This window comes from Eublepharis macularius, chromosome 6 (genome assembly GCF_028583425.1).
Source record: "Eublepharis macularius isolate TG4126 chromosome 6, MPM_Emac_v1.0, whole genome shotgun sequence".
Taxonomy (NCBI): Eukaryota; Metazoa; Chordata; class Lepidosauria; order Squamata; family Eublepharidae; genus Eublepharis; species Eublepharis macularius.
In genome coordinates, this window is record NC_072795.1 from 78154476 (window position 1) to 78174254 (window position 19779).

General features: G+C 41.1%; 2 protein-coding genes across 2 annotated transcripts in view; one reads left to right on the top strand and one right to left on the bottom strand.

Moving 5' to 3' along the window:
• CCDC186 (coiled-coil domain containing 186) overlaps nt 1-6941 on the bottom strand; it is a 45610-nt gene extending 38669 nt beyond the window's left edge. Inside the window, exon 1 of the mRNA XM_054982920.1 lies at nt 6839-6941. The gene's annotated coding sequence lies outside the window, so the exon portion shown is untranslated. The remainder of the gene's footprint in view (nt 1-6838) is intronic.
• A 6294-nt stretch (nt 6942-13235) lies between these two features.
• The window catches only part of TDRD1 (tudor domain containing 1), a 102849-nt gene continuing 96305 nt past the window's right edge, over nt 13236-19779 (top strand). Inside the window, exons 1-4 of the mRNA XM_054982860.1 lie at nt 13236-13509; nt 15309-15370; nt 17791-17935; nt 18732-18837. Coding sequence (XP_054838835.1) covers nt 13245-13509; nt 15309-15370; nt 17791-17935; nt 18732-18837 — 578 coding nt within the window. The 5' untranslated portion in view covers nt 13236-13244. The remainder of the gene's footprint in view (nt 13510-15308; nt 15371-17790; nt 17936-18731; nt 18838-19779) is intronic.

Genomic DNA, 19779 nt, shown 5'->3' on the forward strand with positions numbered 1-19779 from the left:
AATATGAAACCTTAAGTTCAGATTGCACAACAATCCTGAAGAAAAAAAAACACGAAAAAAAGGAAAGAAGCACTGCTGAGTTAGCACCCTAAACATCCTCAGTCAAATTTAGTACTGGAGACCAGAGCACATAATTTCTCCACAGCATCTCATTTAAGAGGACAACCAGGACAGAACAACATTTTTCACAAGTGTCTGTATATACCAGAGGACGGCAACATGTCACCCACTGAGACCTTTTCAGACACCCACCAAGTATTTTTAGAAAGTGGGGTGGGGCTTTTGAAGAGCAGGGCTTCTGATTGGCTGTGCAGATTTTTTAGAAATTACTTCAGCAGCAGCTGCCACCACAGCACTGCATGACTGAAGATAACCTGTGCATGCACATGCAAGAAAATAATTTTAAATATGTTCATTTTAAAAGGCATCTGGTTAACAAAATTTCTGGCTGAAATGTTGAGGAGTTACTGTTTGAGTTACACCTTATCTCACCCTCTGACATTTTGTGATTGGCTGAATCTCCTGTGGCAGCCATTCTGTTCTTGCACCCACCATCCTGCGTCAGAATTCCAAATGTGCCCAAAAGCTCAACAAAGTTAGTAAATAGGAACAGAGATGACAAAAGCCTGAAGTGGGGTAGGAACGAGTTTTGTTCAGAACGGTTAGAGGTGTAGCAGGAAGGAATTTTGATCAAAGGTAATACAATGGCAACCCCAGTAGCTCAGACAACGCTGCACAGCGTTAAGTGTTTCATGCTCCCATTCAGCCCTGCAATCCAATGCCAAGAGGAATTGCTCAAACAGCTAAAGGTTAAAAGATATTCTCTCTTTATTGCCTAGGAAGCAATATCAGAAAAGACCAAAAAAGGCAGCTTAACAACTGCATCTTAACAGAGAAAAGCCCTTCCTAAGCCTGTGAAGAGATTGTCTTTTCCTCACCAATAAGAAACAATAGCTTGTCCTTACACACTCAAGATTATATGAACAAGACTTCCAAAGGACATGTTATAATTCCCTGAAGACTTAGGCCCTTGTATCTAGAGAGATATGCATATATAGTGTTTATTGTCTATTTTAGACTGTTCTATTACTAACCAGTTGCTCACATACATCAGAATGTCAATGAAATATCCACTGGCAAAGCATGTTACTGGCAAGCCATCTCAAATTGTCTACTTGATGTAGTCTGGGGACACAATTATCAGCTGCTATTAGGTAAAGTAATTCCTTCCTAATGAGAAAAGAAAATTACATTCTTCCTTTCTCTCATAATACACTATAATATGGTCAATGACTGCTATCAAGTGATGTGTTACTAATGATTGTTTTAACTGATGCAATCACAGCCATGACTTAATCAAAACTTGAATCAAAAAGAAAAAAGTAAGTTATTCAAGACTTTTCTACCATATATATTCCCATTTGAAATTATGTAAGGAACATTTGTATGCATCTCTGTGGTGATCACAATATTAGTCCTTATTACCAATATACTATGGTTTTTACCCAATTTAGTTTTGATTGTAAAGGTCTATTTATAGTCCACCTTTCTCACTGACACTCAAAGCAGATTACACAGTGTGAGAATACGATCAATGGCTTGGACATTTAATAACAATGAAATAGGGTATGGATTAGAAAAATGTGAATGCAAACAGAAATCTGAATACAAAGCTGAAATGTTGAAACAAACCATAAACAATTAAACATGGCATATTAAGTTATGAAGAAGCTACCTAGTACATGCACAGTAGTATAGTCCACAGCCCCTGTCCTTTATGCAAAGCATCTCTCTGAACCATTTCCTTACAGTACAGTCTTCCTACCAGTATAAAGAAGTCTTCCTGTATAATTCAGTTTTTCATAGTTCGCAGAAAGCTAGGAGTGTGGGAGCCCGCCTAACCTCATCAGGCAGGCCATCCCATAAGTGAAGGGCACAACAGAAAATGCTCATGTATGGCAGTTCTTGATTTTGCCCAGTTGCAGGATGGAACCTGCAGAAGGCCCTGTTCAGAGGAGTGAAGCTGCCATGATGGAGCATACAGGTGGGGGGGGGGGGTCCTGAAGATGTGAGCAACCATGGCCATGAAGGGCTTTGTATGTGATAGCCAATACCTTGAAATGAGCCCAGTAACTGATAGTGAATGGGATGACTACAGAATGGGAGTAAACCCACTGAAATAATGAGTAATTCTTCAGAAGGTTGTACTACAAGAAACTGTCACCTCCTTTGATGTTAACCAACACAGAAATAACCATATATTCATGTTACAGGATTCTGTCCCATGCTTCATTTCACTTCTGTTTTTTAAGGACTCCATTGTTTGGGGAAAAATTATAATATTGTCAGCTTAGAAAACCAAGCAGCATGTGCAACCTGTAACAAAAGCAATTTAACAGCAATGAGATGTAATAACTCTAATACTAACCAAGCCTGAATTATTAATGTTTGATGTGGGATCACTCTTGATAACAGTTCAGAATCCGAAGCCGGTAAAAAGTACTTTTAGTGTTTTACAGATGCATATGCCATTTGATGGACACACTGCATCTTCACTATCTCTGGTTAAAAGACTTCATTAAGACGACCTGATAAGGATCCCCAAATGGCCTATACCTCAAGACACAGCATTCACCTTTATCAAAACCTTCAGGAGTAACTTCCTCATGGAGTAAATTAGCACAGCATAGACTTGCTGAAGGTGGCCATGATGGCTATCCCTCATCGGTGGAATTTCTCCTCCTTGGAAACGTTTAGTCTCAGCATCTTCCATTAAGTTGTGCAAGTAATTTTTGTTCATTGTGATGACCAGGAAGAGGGGTGAAAAATGGATTTAACTGCAACTGGTATTTTATCGTTACTTTCCCTAAGCTCCTGGGATGGTGTGTGAACCAGCAATGAATTAATTTTAATAAATAAAGGAAGAATTTCTGCTGGGGATACTGTTGACGCCAAGTCAGATAACAGACAGAAGCCATAAGAAAGGGGGAACCCAGTAGAAAAACCAAAGAACAAATATGTTGTCACAAACCATTTTGACCTTCATCTCCCTATTTTCCAATGAACTTGACTTCTTTCAAGAGATTTATGACTCATTGTTGGAGTCCTATTTATTGCTGAAACAGCACAGTAAGGAGGTAGCACGCAGATGTAACCCAAAATGAATAATAAGCACAAATAAGCTCTTTAACTAAATAAATTATTACATCCAGTGCTAGCATCTGCATCTTAGATGGTGCAGGGAGTCAAAAAAGTGAACATGCATTTATTCTCCATCATCTGGTCTCTATACATACATACAGAATTGAAACAGGGTATGAAAAATCTTGATTTTAGCAAAAGCTGTCAAAGCACATTAAAATGAGCTCATGGGTTTGGGACCCCCAACCTGCTAAGCCCCAAGGTCACACTGCTCGCTCATTCTAGTCCCAGGGTGCAACTTCATACACTGTCGGTGCAATCCTAAGCAGAGTTACACCAGTCTACGCCCACTGATTTCAATGGGCCTAGACTGGTGTAACTCTGCTTAGGATTGCTCTGTAAGGATAACTAGACCAAACCTTGTAGCATCATAATACAGCTCTTTTCTCTATTAGGTGTCCAGTTACAGCACTACTAGAACTGCATATGATAAAATATCATAAGTACAGTTGGGACACTTGCAAGAACTTGCAATGGGCATCCCATTTTCCCATCCCCTAATATTTTGTTTTCCCTTCCCAGAAAGCCCCCAAAGCCTCTCTCTTTACTTGCTTCATTGCTTCTTCCCTACTCTCCAGCCAACCAATCTTTATCTGCCCTCTGCCTTCAGCCTTCCCTACTTCCCTCCCCCAGGCAGCCTCTGCCTGGGAAAACCAAACTCCTGTTGTGCAGTGGTGGCCACTGGACCCAGCTGCACAGTGGGAAACCTGCATAGACTTGTGGGAGGCACCTCACTTTCCTTCTGTATTTCCCTCTGAACACTATTTCCTCTTTCTCTTCACTTGGCAACCATCATATTTTTACCTTTCAACTGCTTCTTTCTCTTTTTCTCACCCCCTACCTGACCTACTTTTTATCTGTTCCCCATCTTTAGCTTTGATATTCACCCATTCATACCTCACCTTTCTCCACAATGAGAACCCAAAGAGCCTGCTGATAATTTCTCCTCCATTTTATCCATACAATAACCCTTTCCAATAGGTTCAGCTGTATGTGTGACTGGCTCAAGGTCACCCAGCAAGCACCATGCAAGGCTGCCATTTTCCAGACAGGGCCTGTAGATATCCTAGAATTACAACTGATCTTCCAATGACAGACAGCCGTTCCCCTGCAGAAGATGGCCACTTTGGAGGACTGACTCTATGGCATTATACCCAGCTGAAGTCCCATCCCTCCCCAAACCCCTCCCTCCTTAGACTCAACATCTCCAGTTCTCTAGGTATTTCCCAACCCAGTGCTGGCAACTGGAACTGGAACTATACCACAGTGGCTTTTGAGTCAGTCATGCAAGCAGTATGGCAGCAAATTGCTTGGTGGTTGCTACCAGGCCTGTCCCCTACCAAAGGCCAAAACAGCACCAGAAAGGTTCCTGCCCCTCACCCTACCTTTTACTGGCAAAAACCAAGGCTTGGGAACTCCCAATACTGTTGTGGTTGCTTAGCAATGGGCACTAAGGGCATTAGTTTCTTAAAGAATCAAGGGCTGCTTGTACAGCTTTGGGTGGCTTTAGACAGCACCCTTTTGTTTTAAGATTTCAGATTTTTCTATAAATCAGGGTTTCCCCCCAATTTTATAGAAAGATCAGTAATGTCTGATTTAAGTATCCACAGATACAGCCATGTTGAGAATTAGACATATAGGCCAAGAATATAGAGAAAAGAGCTTGTCATGGCTCTGAACTAGGGCAGCAGGTGCTACGACTGACACATTCTAAATGTTTGAGGCATAACCTAAACAGCTCTGTTCTACTTTTGAGGCAAGATGATTATTCTGTAATTTCAGCTATTGATTTGTTTTAAAATAATCTTTAATATTAGTAAAAATATGTTTTTGTAAACTGCCTTCAACACTTCTTTTGCCCAGAATATTGGAACATAAAATTTAAATAAACCAGTGGGCTAGGAACAATTCATACCATCAGGCCTTATTATCTCATCACTGAACAGAGCAAACCTTTCCTCAAATACTAGTTTCTTTGTTCACATACACCCACAACAATTATCATCTGGTGTACGGATCAAAGTTAAATTAAAGACCAGTTTATCTAAACTATGTGGATACCATATACCGATCATTACTAACTTTTATATACCTCCCCAAAAGAAAATTAAAACAACTGAGCAGAAGAAATAACCTACTGCATTTACAAAGGGGCCTCACAGCTGTGAAAATCCTAACCTACCAATTTTTAACAAGATTGTAAAGTTAAATTTACATATTTAAGTTCTGTCAATAAGTCGAGGGAGACCCTTAAGACACTATCAAAGAGAGAAACTGTGGAAATAGCTTCGTGAACAAATGGCTTTTTGGAACTTGAGCCATAATATAAGTGACTTTATTCCATGATATACCAACAATGAGGCCTCCCAGTTGTCAAACACTGAAACCAGTAGAACCTTTGGTATATAGTTCCAAATCCAAGACAATCACAAAGGCTGCAATCCCATGTCTACTTACTTGAAAGTAAGCCCCACTGAATCTAGTGGGGCATTACTTCTGAGAAAACATATATAGGATCGGGCTGCGAATCTTGGCAGGGTTATAAAATACTTGCTATGCAGTATTTAAAAGCTACCTACTGATGACAGAGAAAAGATGTGTCACTATACAGAGTAGGGGAAAGCATCTCTACTCTCCACTTTGAGGCACTATGAATTATATAGTTAACATTTACTATTGAGAAAAAATGTCAGACATGAAAACAGGATACATAGAACATGTAGCTGAGCCAGGGAGTGGTACAAAACTGCTTAGGGCTTTAACCTTAACCTAGAACAAGGGTCCTCCCCTACACCAATTTTGCCTTGAACCATTATTCAAAAGAATTTGTGTTTTCCAGAATCTCAAAGAAAAACCCTACCAGTGAGGCTGAAATCAGCCAATAAAATCCCTTTCCCTCCCATATGTTAAACTTTATAAAGAACAGAATGATAGAAATATCTTTGTAACAATTCTAGCATCTCTTCAATCAGACAGGATCTTACAAAGTCAGCACCAGGGCTCAGAATGTTACAAGTGTCAGATAGTTTTTTCTGGCCAACAACTTTTGATGTTTAACAAGAAGCTGCTAGCAGGAAATCTTTACTAACAAACAAGATCTATAATAACACTAACACCTACACACCCATACAAAGGCATTCCTAAAATGCTAACCAGCAAGAGAAGTGAGGCTGTATTCTTCAATCATTTTGTATGCAACCTTGAGGGCAAGCCACTCATCTCTGTTGTACCTGTTTTACCAGGAAGTAAATTATGTTCACCTAATTCTCAGAGGCAAACTTCAATCTTTTGTGAAAGGAGGGGGCTATGTGTGGGGGAGATTAAGGCATATCACCAACAATACACAGCCCACCCTGCAAAATTAAAAGCTTAATGCTGAAAGATGAAAGAAATGAGAAGAAAACCTCTCTGAAGTTACCACATCTGCCATCGACAATATAATCACGCGTAAAAAATGCACGGACAGTCAGTCATGCAGAAGAAGCCATTGAAACAAAAACCACTGAGCAAGACCAGCGTTTTCTGCCTGGTAACAGGTCCCCCGTACGTCTCTCTCAGCCTACTCCATATATTAATTAACATTCCTCGAGGTTAAAGTCACCAGACCCGTCCCCTTTCCGAGGCTGGAAGCTCTTACCAGTTTGCTAGGAAGCTGGGAAACAGAGTATCAGTTGCAGTAGTATCTGCTCCCCACAGCTTACAGGGGTAAGAGAAGGCGCAAGGCATCGCTCTCTCCCTCTAGTTCCTGCAGCAATCCCTAAGAGGAACTGAAAGCTGACACATCAACAAAGATGGCTGCCGCAGACACCATAGCAGCTTCAGCCGGGGGGAGGAGCGGAGGCAGAGGCGGAGCTGGACCTAATCATCTGCCTACAGGAGAGTGGGGAAAGTAGGCTGGCTGACTCTCCGATATGAGAGGATGAAGCGCCCTCGCTCACCTTGCATCGCGTTGCCCAACACTTTGAGTCACGAGCCTTAAAGCTATCATTCTTCACTGCATGACTAACAAGAGTCGTAGAAAACCAGACGAAGGGGATGCCTCCTTCGGGTACTCTGGGTGAGAGTCAGGATTTCTACCACACGCATTTCAGGAAATTAAAGGTCCTGGTCGTGAGTTAAGCAGCAGGGTTTCACATCCACCGCTTATTTCAAAGACAAAAAAAAGTGAAGGTGCAATTTTTAAAAAACCAAAACTGCTGTCCCTATCCATGGTATATAGCCCACAAAGCAATCAGTATAATGCGGGGAGGATTAAAGGGGTTAAGCAGAAGCATGCCACTGCAAGTGGGTTACAGTGGAAGTAATAAAAGTAGGCTTTTTTCAATCCTAAACCTGCATCTGAAGAAAGGAGTTTTGGCTACCGAATGCTTACACCCTGAAAATCATGTTGGCTTCTAAGGTGCCACTGGACTCAAATCTTGCGAAGTCATTCGAAGCCACTATCCATATTTACCCAGAAGTAAGTCCTCTTTTTTTCAATGCGATTTGCAATTACACCCCAATAAATGTTCTTAGGCTCGGGTGCAAGAGTATTCCACAAACTACGTAAGACATAGCTGCATTACAGACCTGAACTGGTAATGGCAATTTCCTTCTATGCATGAAATGTACAATACAATCCTAAAGACACTTTCTGGGCATGATAGAGTATCTTCAACACATAATTTTCGGTACCTTTATCAAATGACTGTTTTCAGGCTTACTGGAAGCAGCCTTGATAGTAAACTGATACAATTTGGTTATACAGATAAGCCTTTCTGCTGCAAGAGAAGCAGAAACGATTTTAAGCTAAAACCACTTATGTCCCATAAAGTGAAGAAAAGCATGCATTGTAAACCAGCCATTTAGTATGGCTATCGGTCAATTCAGATCGTCTATACAACCGCAATAAAATGCTTTTCTGTTTTCTTCCTATTAGTGCTTTGAGAACAGATCGGTGAAGTGTTCCCTCCTTTATGCCGGATTTGATGGGGTGGGGCTGGAAATCCAAAGAACCAGCTCCAGGTTGGGAAATTGCTGGACATTTCGTGGAAGCCGGGAGGGTGTGCATTGAGGAGCGACTGGAGCTCAGCCGGTTATAATGCCACTGAGTACCCCCGCGACAGCAGCCATTCTCTCCATGGGAAATGAACTGTATGGTGCGGAGATCGGGCGTAATTCCACGACGGCTCCAGGCCCCACCTAGATGCTGGCAACCCTCAATTCAGGATTGTTGTAATGGTAAAACACACAACTCTGAAGAAAGTACAAAGTGAAGAAATAAAACAGAAGATCACCTTTCGTATTAGAGCTCCTATCTGAAACATGTCCATGCATACAGGGAACATGTGGATATCTCCAACACGACAACCCCCCCCCCCCAATACACACACTTGGTTCCTATCAAAATCAGGCTTTGCATAGAACAAGCTAGGAAACCACACGATCTGACGCACAGGGTGATGCAAGTGCTGGCTTGGATCTGGGAAACCCTGGTTCAGAGCGTCTCTGATGAAACTTGCTGTGTGCGATGTTGGGCCATTATCCTCACTGATCCTCGTAGGGTTGTAATGGGGACATGGAGACGGACGCACACTGCCCCGACCTCCCTGAAGACCCCCCCCCCCCCGAGTCTCTGGAAGCTTTTAGCTCTTATTTCAACGTGCTTTCCATGCAGCATCGAAAACGCGCTGTAGCAATACTACACCGCTTTGTAACGATCAGCGTACACGCAACGCAGCGTACACGCAACGCACCATAAACTTGTGTACTACTCGAAAACATAATTGCAGCCAGTGTAGCAAATATAGTTGAGTGGCTGGATTTCCTGAAGAGCGAACTGTTTGCACTACACCGTCAGGCGGGCAAGAACACAATGTCGGTGGTGCGTAAAACGCATCTAAAAACCTCCACGAGGCGATAGAACAGAACGAGCAACAAAAGAGTGCGCGCGCCTACGTAAAGGGGGAGTCGCCTGCAGCCCCACGCTTAGCTCCCATCCAATATCCCGCGAACTCTAAATTTTAATAACTCTCAATTTATCCGCGCGCTCCACCCGCACACCAACAAGCGGCAGGCGCACGCACAGGACCAGTTTCAAAAGGTGAGCAACGCAGCGCGCATGCGCGGCACGAGGGAGCGGCGCGGGAGTTAAGTGACCGAAGCGCTTAGAGGCTGGCGAGTAGCCTTTGCTCTTCCGAGGTGGCGGAGAAAGCGGCGCCTCCTGAGGCCGCTGGCGAGTGAGAGGCGCGGTTAAGAAGTTCCTGGCTCGTATTGCGTTTCGTTTGGTACAAGCGCGCCCTTCCTGCCCTTCCCTCCCCCCTTGGGTGTGGTCAGCGGTTGAGTTGCGTTGTAGGCTGTTCCCGGTCCCTAAACAAGGCCAGCAGAACAGGCCTGGCTGCAGCTTGAGTAGCGTTGTTCCATTCAGCGCAGGACCCATAGGTAGTAAACTTTTACGCGTTTACCTGAGAGCAAGCCCCGTGCTGGATCGCGTGGATTATTGTTTGAGTAAAAATTCGGATCGGGCTGTAAACTGCTTGATGTGGATTTTCATAGCCCAGAAGTAGAAGCGGAGTTTGAGCTAGGGTTTCTAACGCGGGACGGGGGGGGGGGGAGGGCTTGGTGTGCCTTTAATGGTAGCTGGGTGTGCAAAAATTGGCTGGTAAACGATGGGGAGGAAACCATTATCACTTGTGGCAGAATAAATAACAGAAAAAGAGAACTAGTTATGTTCATGGAGGAAGGATTTATCTGTGATCAGCAGTTATGAGAACAAATGAAATTTGCCTGTTAATGATCTCAGTAATGTGGTCTTGTTTTTTATTTATTTATTTATGTCATTTGTAGTCTGCCTTTCTCACTGCGACGCGAGGAGGATTACCCAGTATAAGATTAGTACAATCAGTATCAAGTATGTTTCCACAAACCATGCTGTAGGGTAAATAGATACAAGTTTAAAAAGACATAGTATTAGCAAGAATCCAATACAGAGTAGAAAAAATACTGAAGCAGAACATAATCAATTCTAGTACTGACATTAGACAACTTGAAGCACAGGTGATACATAAGAGTACATCTTTAAAGCAACAGATAATATGTAAGGCAACATAGTGGTGATCTGTGGTCCCTATCTTATTAGCAAAGAACCTGAGACCCCATTCCTACAATACAGCCCTTCTACTTGAGTAAAAAGCCTTTCTGAATAATTTGGTTTTGCCTCGTTTGCGGAAAGCCGGGAGGGGGGGGGCTCTCCTGACCTCCTCAGACAGGTCGTTCCACAGGTTAGGGGCCACCACAGAGGAAGCCCATATATGGTCTGCTGTTGATTTCTCCCATGTATAGTCTGGCAACTGCAGGAGACCCTGTTCAGATTAGCAAAGCTGCCGTGGAGGAACATAGGGAGGGAGGTGGTCCCGTAAGTATGCCAGACCAAAGCCGTGAAGAGCTTTGTATGTAATAACCAATACCTTGAACTGAGCATGGTAACTGATAGTAGCCAATGGAGCAACTGTAGGGTGAGAGTGATGTTCATGCTCCTGCTCGCTCCTGATAACAGTCAAGCTGCAGCATTTTGCACTAATTGGAGCCTCCTAGTTAACTAGTTAACTTTGTTCTGGGTCTTCTGGTGCGACTAATTGGTCGGTTACTGTGAGAAGGAAAATGCTGCACTTGAGGCACTGCTGGGCTGATCCAACAGGACTCCACCCATGTCTTGGCAAGGCCTTGCTCCAAGGACTATTTAGAAGTTGCTAATCTTAACTGGTCCCCTTCAGACAAACCTTCTCCTGTTCATTTTTCCACTCTGCATTTCCTGTTCTCTGAAGAGCTCTCTTAGGTCTTGAGTTTCTGGTAGTTGTGCAGTTGTTTCAGGTACCTGAGCCCAGCAAGAAAAAAAAAAGATTCATGTCAGGACTGTAAGATGATGAATCAGTGCCCCCCACTTCCTAGAATCCAGGAGGCCTCGCTTTATGGGACCCTCTCTAACCTAGTCCACATGGTAAGATAAAAGGCAAGCTGGTTCAGAGAGTCAGATGGTCTTTATGGCAATGTAGAATCTCCTGAAACACTCCAGAGTCTCCTTTTCAGGTCCTGTTGCTTGTGCTCAACTGAGGTCGTCAGAATGTTAAATCATCAGGATGTTAAACCTTTTGGTGTCCAAAGTTATGAGGCATGTTTGCAGTGTTCATGTAAATGGACTTCTGGCACTCGTGGTGTGGGGGTCTTTCCCAATTCATGACCGTGGGAAATGATGGAAAACAGTGCAGTGGAAAAAGTAGTTTTAATATGTTACCCCATACTTTCATTCATTCATTCATATATATGTGTGTGCGTGCGTGTGCACGTGTATGCGTGCGCACGAGCACCTTTTTTATAAAGAAACCTGGATATAAATACGGTTGTATTTGTATTGTTGTTCTTTGAAATTGGCTGGAGTAATTTAGCGAAGATGTCTACATGGGAAAATCTTTGGAAGAAGACATGATTTTTTAAGTTAGTTGAAGATTAGTACTTGTAGAATTAATAGTACTGAACCTGTGCTTTCATATTTTCCTCCCTTTGGTGGGGGGGTTAAAGGGAAAATCATATTTTTATGCATATCTAGAGATTCCTCTTGATATACAGAAACTTTCCTCTTCTGCTTGTTTAGTTGTTTTCATTATTTGCTGTGAGGTTTAGGCATTTTAATGTTAAGAATAGTAGGGTTTTGTGAGGGAACGAGATCCTTATTTCCTTCCTCTTTGCTGCTGCTGCCATTCCTTTGTCCTATCTCATTCCATCTTATCTGCCATTCCTGAGTTCTATCTCCTGCTTCCCTCTCCTTTTGCTATCTCTGATCTTTTTTTGCTCATTTCCTGAAGTTTCTCTCCCTTCTCTTGCTTGCATGCCTGACTGTTTTGATTTACATGTCCTCTTTCAACTGCCTGCTTGGGCCTTTGATCACTTGAACACTGACGTACCTCTCCATTCCCACTATTGTAGCATGCGGAGAGAAGCAGTTGGGTCGGGGTGGGCAGCTAGAGTCAGTGGAGAAATGAGCTTGCAGGTGTGCAGAGACAATCTCACCTGCCCCTTTCATGTTTTTGTGCCTGAGATAAGGTATTGTTTCGTGTGATGTTTGTACAAATATGGATGTTGTTCATACTGTTTTTGTTGATTTTACCCCCAAATTATTTGTTTCATAAAGTAGAATATTACTACAAACGTGGATCCTTCCCCTGGGTTTGCAGAAATATTTGCTTTAATCCCTCCCCCTTCCTCCAATAGGTTTCTAGAAATGTGTATTGAGGACATATTTGGCTAGTAAGTAAAGAATTTTTTTTTAAAAAAAATCCCAAACTAGAGATGTGAAGGCCTGGGGGGAATCACAAGTTTTGGGGTGGTTAATTTTTCCAATGGAAAAACTGGTAAATTTGAGGGAGCACTGAAAAAAGCATTATGATATTTTTTCTGAATGAAATGCTTATTAAGACAGAGTTTTTCTCACCAAAAATATATAGCATGAAACAGTTCTTGAACTTTTTTGATTTTTCCAGTGAAATATTGGAGAGCACTTTAAAAAATCCTCCTGTGATTTCCCCTCTTTTGGAATGAGTAAAATGCAAGACAAGGTTTTACTCAAAATATGTAATACGAAATTTTATGTAAGACAGTTTGGAATATTAGATAATTATATTCCTTGTAAATTGCAAACATATGATACTTATACATAAAAATAATTTTGGGAACAATTAATATGTTATAATGTGTTTATAGATAATACATTATTATAGGCCTTGACAATCATAGAACCATAGGGTCGAAAGGTGCCTTGAAGGTAATCTAGTCCAACCCCCCTGCGCAGTCCCCCCCCCCCAGTGACCCCTGCTCCATGCCTGGAAGATGGCAAACGATCATCTGGATCCCTCACCAAACTGGCCTGGGGAAAATTGCTACCTGACCCCAGAGTGACGATTGGTATTACCCTGGGCTTATAAGAAGGGACCATGAGAACTGATGTAACCCTTCCTTTCTTTACAGTAACCTTAAGAGTGGTAGGAAATGGTTCTGATGTGAATATTTACACAATGGCACGAAGATTTTGTATAAAGAGCAATGAACTCAGAAGCCCAGCTGAATCACTGAGAAGTCCATACACAATTCCCAATGTTCGAAGCTCTTTACTTGAAGATAAAACATCAACACCATCAAGGAACTTCTTATTTTGTGAGCAGACTAAAGAATTCTTTGCAAATCGTGAGAATGGTTCAAGTGGAAGTACTCATGTTGGGTACTGTGATGGCTTTAACAAGCAAGGGATTGGATCAAGTGTGAATGAACGGGAACTGACAGGTGAGGAACAGGCAACTAATTTTAAAATACTTTGGATTACTGTAACACACCTGTGGTGTTTAGATAAAAATGTAGAATAAAATTGCAATCTTTATATATTTAAAACAATTCTATGTCATTTGACCCAACTCAGGGTTCCCCAGGTAGCGAACGTCAAAACAGGTTGTACATTAAGATATATTAAACATTAAAACAGCATTAAAAAACCAAATAAATATAAAATATTAAAAGCAAGAAAACTAAATGTATATAAACACAAACAGGAAGGAGGGCTAATTAGAATTAATGAAGGCGCGCCAAACCCTAAAAGCACTTGCTAGCAGAAGACAACAGTAGAGTGAGACAGATGAATTTCCCTGGGGAGAGAGTTCCAAAATATTGACACCAAGACTGAGAATACCCTTTCTCAGGTTGCTGCCCCTCTATCTTCAAGTGGCTGGACATGTGAAGCAGGGTCTCTGAAGATTGGAGAGATCAGGTAGGTTCATAAGGGAGAAAACAGTCCTTAAGGTATGTTGACCCCAAGGTATGCTGGCTCCAATGGTCAGCATAGGGCTTTAAAGGTCAGTACCAGAAACTTGACTTAGGCCCTGAAGCATTTTGTGAGCAAGTGTAGATGGAACAAGATTGAAGAGATAACAGTTTCTATGACCCATTGTAGTCAGCACTCTGGCTGCAGTATTCCATAAGACTGAAGCTTCCAGACAGTCTTTAAGGGCAGCCTCTCAGAGAGCGCATTGCAGTAATCCAGTGTAGATGTTGCCAGGGAGTGCATCACATTGGCGAGATCTTTTCTGGCCAGGAAAGGCTGCAGCTGGCTCACCAGCCAAAATTAGTGAAAGGCACCCATGTTCAACAGGAGGCCTAGGTCCTGCAGCATCCCCAAGCTATGAACCTGTTCCTTTAGGGAGCAAGCCCTATTCAGAAGACATCCCAATTTGGGGTCAAACCTTCTCCCCGCCAGTAGAACCTCCATATTGTTGAGATTAAACTTCAGCTTATTAGCCTACAATCATCCTAAAACTGCCTCCAGGCACCTCTTCACGATTTCTACAGCCTTTCTGCTAACTGTTGGAAGCAAGAGATAGAGCTGAGTGTCGTCCGCATTGAATATGATTGGTGGCATCTCAGCCCAAATTTCTAGATGCCCTCTCCCAGCAGCTTCATATATATTTTAAAAAGTATCTAGAAAGAATAGGAAATAATACTTTTTAAATGCATCATTATGTACAGTGGTGTGCAAATAGATTCTGTTTATAGACACAAACTTGTATTAATTTTAGTTAAAATTACAGGGGTTTTTTTGCAGGTATTGTATCTCATGAAAAACCTCAAGAAAATTCTCAGCCATTTGCTACCCATTCCCATCCCAGCAAGTCAGCTTTGATGAATTGCTGCAGTCCAGAAAGTAAGTTCAATTTCTTCAGAAAATTATCTCATCTCTAGAAAAACTGAAATAGTTTGAAACTGTGTTACTGTCCTTGCTACCTAATCTCTTTTACATGTGTTAAAATGAATGTGAGTAGAAACAAATGAGTACCTATTATTTAATCATGACCTTGGACATAATTGTTTCTGTGAGCTCTGTCTCTGTACAGAAAGGAGCAAAATATTTAGCCCTTTGAACTTGTGAATTAAATATTATAAGGACCTTGTTTAGCAAAATGTTCTGTTTTTTTCTAACAATTCAGAATCTTAATGTTCTTAGATTTATATTTTAATCCCAGGTAAATCACTGTAAGCTTGTACAGTATTTTAGAAAATTAGATATTATCTAAATAATCCATTCTGCATTTTAGGGAATTTGGGAAATTTGAAAGGTGCAAGTAACTTATCATCCTCAGTAAAGGAAACAAATGCTGTGAGTTACCAAGATTTTCTCCCTTTCCCCCCTATCATAACATCAATGTTGATTATTTCCCACTTTCTGTTGGCATTAGACTGTATTTAAAAACAATGATTTTAAAACTTACATTGGGCAGAATCCTGTGACATTCCTAAGCAGACTTACACCTGTCTAACCCTTCGAAATCAATAAGCTTTTTCTGGAGTAACTCCTTTTAGGGTTGTACTGTAAACTCCTTTGTACTAAAAGCTTAAGTTCGCTGCTACTTTGAATTCAGCAGGATTTAAAATGCTTTATTTTGACTAGATAGTACTTATTATAAAGAAAAAAAAGATTCCCCATGGTTCTTTGTTGAAATGAAACCTTAACAAAAGCAGATCAACATATGATTAATTGTATATATTATTATGGACAAACATTTAATATGAGGAGGATATAGGACATCTGTTGACAAATCACCATGTAATTCTGTCCCCTGAGACTGTGTCCCCTGAGATTCATTTGACTGAGGGTCAAACCACACGAGACAAAATACACATGAATTACCTGTGTAATTCAAGTTATTTTGTCTCGTGTGGTGAGACTCTGAATCTCTGTTCCTGTACCTGACATCCCTCCATTTCAGTTAAGGGTGGATAGAATACTACCCTCCTCATTGCATCAGGGAGATATCAGGATACAGGGTGGATGTCTAGCACTACCTGGAAACCTCCTGAGATTATGATAGATGCCCTGTGCCCCAAGATTTCTTTGGTAAGGAAGGCAAAGCCATTTCCTGCTTCCTATATAGAATATCTTTATTTTGGGGGGTGATCTAGAACCCACTGAAGCACTTGATGTCCTGGCCCACTCTGGAAATGGCCTTGCTGGTCTCCACTGTGGGGAAAATTCTGCCCTATTCTCAGCTGTGTCAGGATCATTCACAAAGTGATCTTTTCTCCATATTTTATGCTGTATTAATATCTGATATTAAAATGTGATCATTTGTCTGTTTAAACAAAGTTAGTGGTTATGTCGGACTTATATGACCCTACATTTAGAACATTTGGTCTGTGAATGGGGAAAAAATGAATTCCATCTGGTCACCTTGGCCTTAACTGTTGTATGTTGAGTGGTTCTGCTCTGGTTGTTTCTCGCTATGTGTGTCAAGACAAGCTGGTGCAGTGTTTATCACACCATATGTAGTCATGTCACTAGTTAAGACTCCATTTCTGTGACTTTTTGCTAGGAAATGAGCACTTTAATGGAGTAGTCAATATATTGAACAAACAATGTCCTCAGTAAGCTTGATCCTTAAAGTGTGTGTGTTGGAGGGAGTAGTATTAACAAGAAAATCTGTTTGAGCCTATTTCATGGCTTGAACTCCATAAATAATGGATTTTGGTGAACAGTTTCAGGTTTAGTCCCCAGTCCCCTCATTTAAATTATATAGACTCCTGCTTTATATTTATGAGGGGAAGAATTTTAGCCTACTGAGTTGGGCCATAGGCTGGAAGCTTGCTGTATTGACCAATCTAGTCATAATCATAAAATACATAAAATTATCATAAGAAGCTGGCTCACATCACTTAATACCTGTGCTGACATTCATATGATGTGAACCACAAGTGAGAGGGAGGGGGAAGCACAAACTCAAGAATGAAGAAGATAAAGAGAAAAGAAAAATGAAGTTATCTCATATTCTTTTTTCTTATTAACTACAAGAAGCAGCTCTATGTATGTAGGACCTTCCCCATTTTCTTTTACTTGAGTGCACAGTGCAGGATTTCCTTCCATTCTGTGCCCATGGCTTTGGAACAGTTCCATTTGGTGCACTCTAGAGCAAGGTATGAGAATTCATGGTTTTCTTCAGGACTTGGTATTTTATACAGTACTGACTGCAGTTCAAGGAAATACTGTTTCTCTTGTACATTGAAAGTTGTATGTGTGGGCTGTTTTCCCTGGAGCTGCGAGTGAACATCTCTTGTTTTTAAGACACTTGGCTTTTTAGTTAATGAAGAGAAAATTTGAAAAAGCCCTGTTACTGTGTGTCATTCTCTGGTGCATGTATTCTTGACTCCTGTGAATTGGAATTATGAGGCTAAAATCAGTTGCAGATTTCTTTAGGGTTTGATGATCTGGCAGGATTCCAAACTCTTTCTATCTTTTTGTTTTATTTTAACCCCACCTTTCTCCCCAATATAAGCCCCATATGGCTTACATCATTCTCCTCTCCTCCATTTTATCCTTACAACAAACTTTTGAGATAGATTAGGCTGAGAGAGTGTAACTGGCCCAATGCCACTCTGTCCATGGCAGAGTGGCGATTTGAACCTGGATCTCCCAGATCCTTGTCCAGCACTCTAATCACTACACCACACTGGCTGTATTGTCATGTCTACAGCATATATTTTAAGGTACATAAATGTTTAAATGTGTCAAAATATGTATTATAGGTGCCAGATTCAGCCTTGGTCTCTGTAAAGCAGAAAAGATTCCAGAGTTCTCTTGATCATGCTTTATCTATGGACCATCATCCACAGAGGTTTAATACAGTAAATCCTTTCCATCAGCCCAAATGCCATTTCTGTGGATTGTCTGGTAAGTTTCTGTTACCCATTCTGTGATAGGATAACATAAACATTAAATTGTAAGCGAAGGAAATCAAATTACATGAACACATACACATACTGTATATTTTTGGTATGTCAAGGTCGGTATCACCTACTCTGGCTAACAGCAGCTCTCCTGGACCTTACAGAAAGGTCTTTCATATCACTTGCAACCTTATCCTAACTGAAGATGCTAGGAGTTAAACTTGAGACCTTCTGTAATGAAAGCTGGTGCTCTGTTGCTGACTTGTGACCCATCCCCAAAAGAGCAAAGTATTATTTCTTGCCTCAACTCTGAAGGAAATTACTAGAGTATGTGGAAGGAAGCCCTTTGCTCATATCTCACTTGTGTTATAAATTAAAGACATCAGGCAAGCTGCTACCTCTTTACTTTCATTTCATCCCAACAAGAGGAAAAGGAAATGCTGATATATCTTACTGTTACAGTAGAACTACTGGTGCACTTTGAATACATGGTAAGCCACAGGAATGCTTAGATTATTTTTTTATTATGTACAAGCATATCTCTGTAAAGAGGCCAATAAGACGGACATTTTGAATAACTCATTGGCATGAAAAACTTCTTTTAATGCTCTAGGATTAAAACATGCCTTAAAAAATGAAGGTTTAATAGTAGTAGGATATGTTTGAAGCTAATTGTGTGAGGAATTTCCTATTTAATGTTAACACAAGATGGCATTGGATGTTTCTTATAATAAGAAAATAAAGTAAATAAAATGCTAAGTAATACTGTAGATTAATCACACAATATTTTACATCTTCAGGGTCCTTGAGATGTACACAGTGTAAGCATGTATATTATTGTTCTGTGGACTGTCAGAGGAAAGACTGGCAAGAACATAGTGTTGAGTGTAAGCCAGTTAAACACAAGTAAGTTAGTAAATTAAGACAGTTATTTTGTTGAATCCAAGTTGAGAAAAGGCCTTTGAATTTGGTTCCTTTGCCTTAGCTGATGTTTAATTGATGTGCTGGAATATACAGTGCAGTTACATGTTGGTATGGTAGGCTTTGGTGTGCTCCATCATAGGGAATCTGTGCAGTCCTTATAGAGAGAGACATATGAATCATCCTGGGAAGGGAGTTCCAAAGTTTTGGCACCATGACTGAGAAAGCCCTTTCTTAGATTGCCATCCATCTAACTTCGAAAGGCAGGGGCACCTGCAGCAGGGGCCCCAAAGATAATCAGAATGTATTGGTGGGTTTGTATGGAAGAAGGCGATCCTTAAGGTACACTGGCTCCAAGCTGTATAGGGCTTCAAAAGTCAATATTTGAACTTTGAAATTATTACAGAAGAAAATTGGGAGCCAGTATAGATGGAACAAGATAAATGATATAGTGCCTACAGCCCTCTTCAGTCAACATTCTGGCTATAGCATTCTATACCAGCTGTAGGTTATAGACTGTCTTCAAAGGCAGCCCCATGTAGAGATTTTTGCTGTAATCTAATCTCAATGTTACCTGGACATGCATCATAGTGGCAAGGTATTTCCTGTCCACAAAGGGTCCCAGCTGGTTCACCAGCCGAAGCTGGTGAAAGGCGCCCTGGCTGCTACTGCCAATACTGATCAGATCAGATTCATTTTATTGTATATGGCCATTGGCCTTCACAATATCAAAACACTCTCGAATGTCAGTATAATACATAATCAAAATGATCAGGTAATCAAACACTTCAAAACCACATAAAATGCTCTACTAAAAAAAACTTTAAAATTGATGAAACCTTCTAAAAGCAATCACAGCGAATCAATGGCTGATTCCTTTGCTCTGATCTTCCTAGCAGCTAAAGCAAAAAGCGCCAGTCTTAGGGA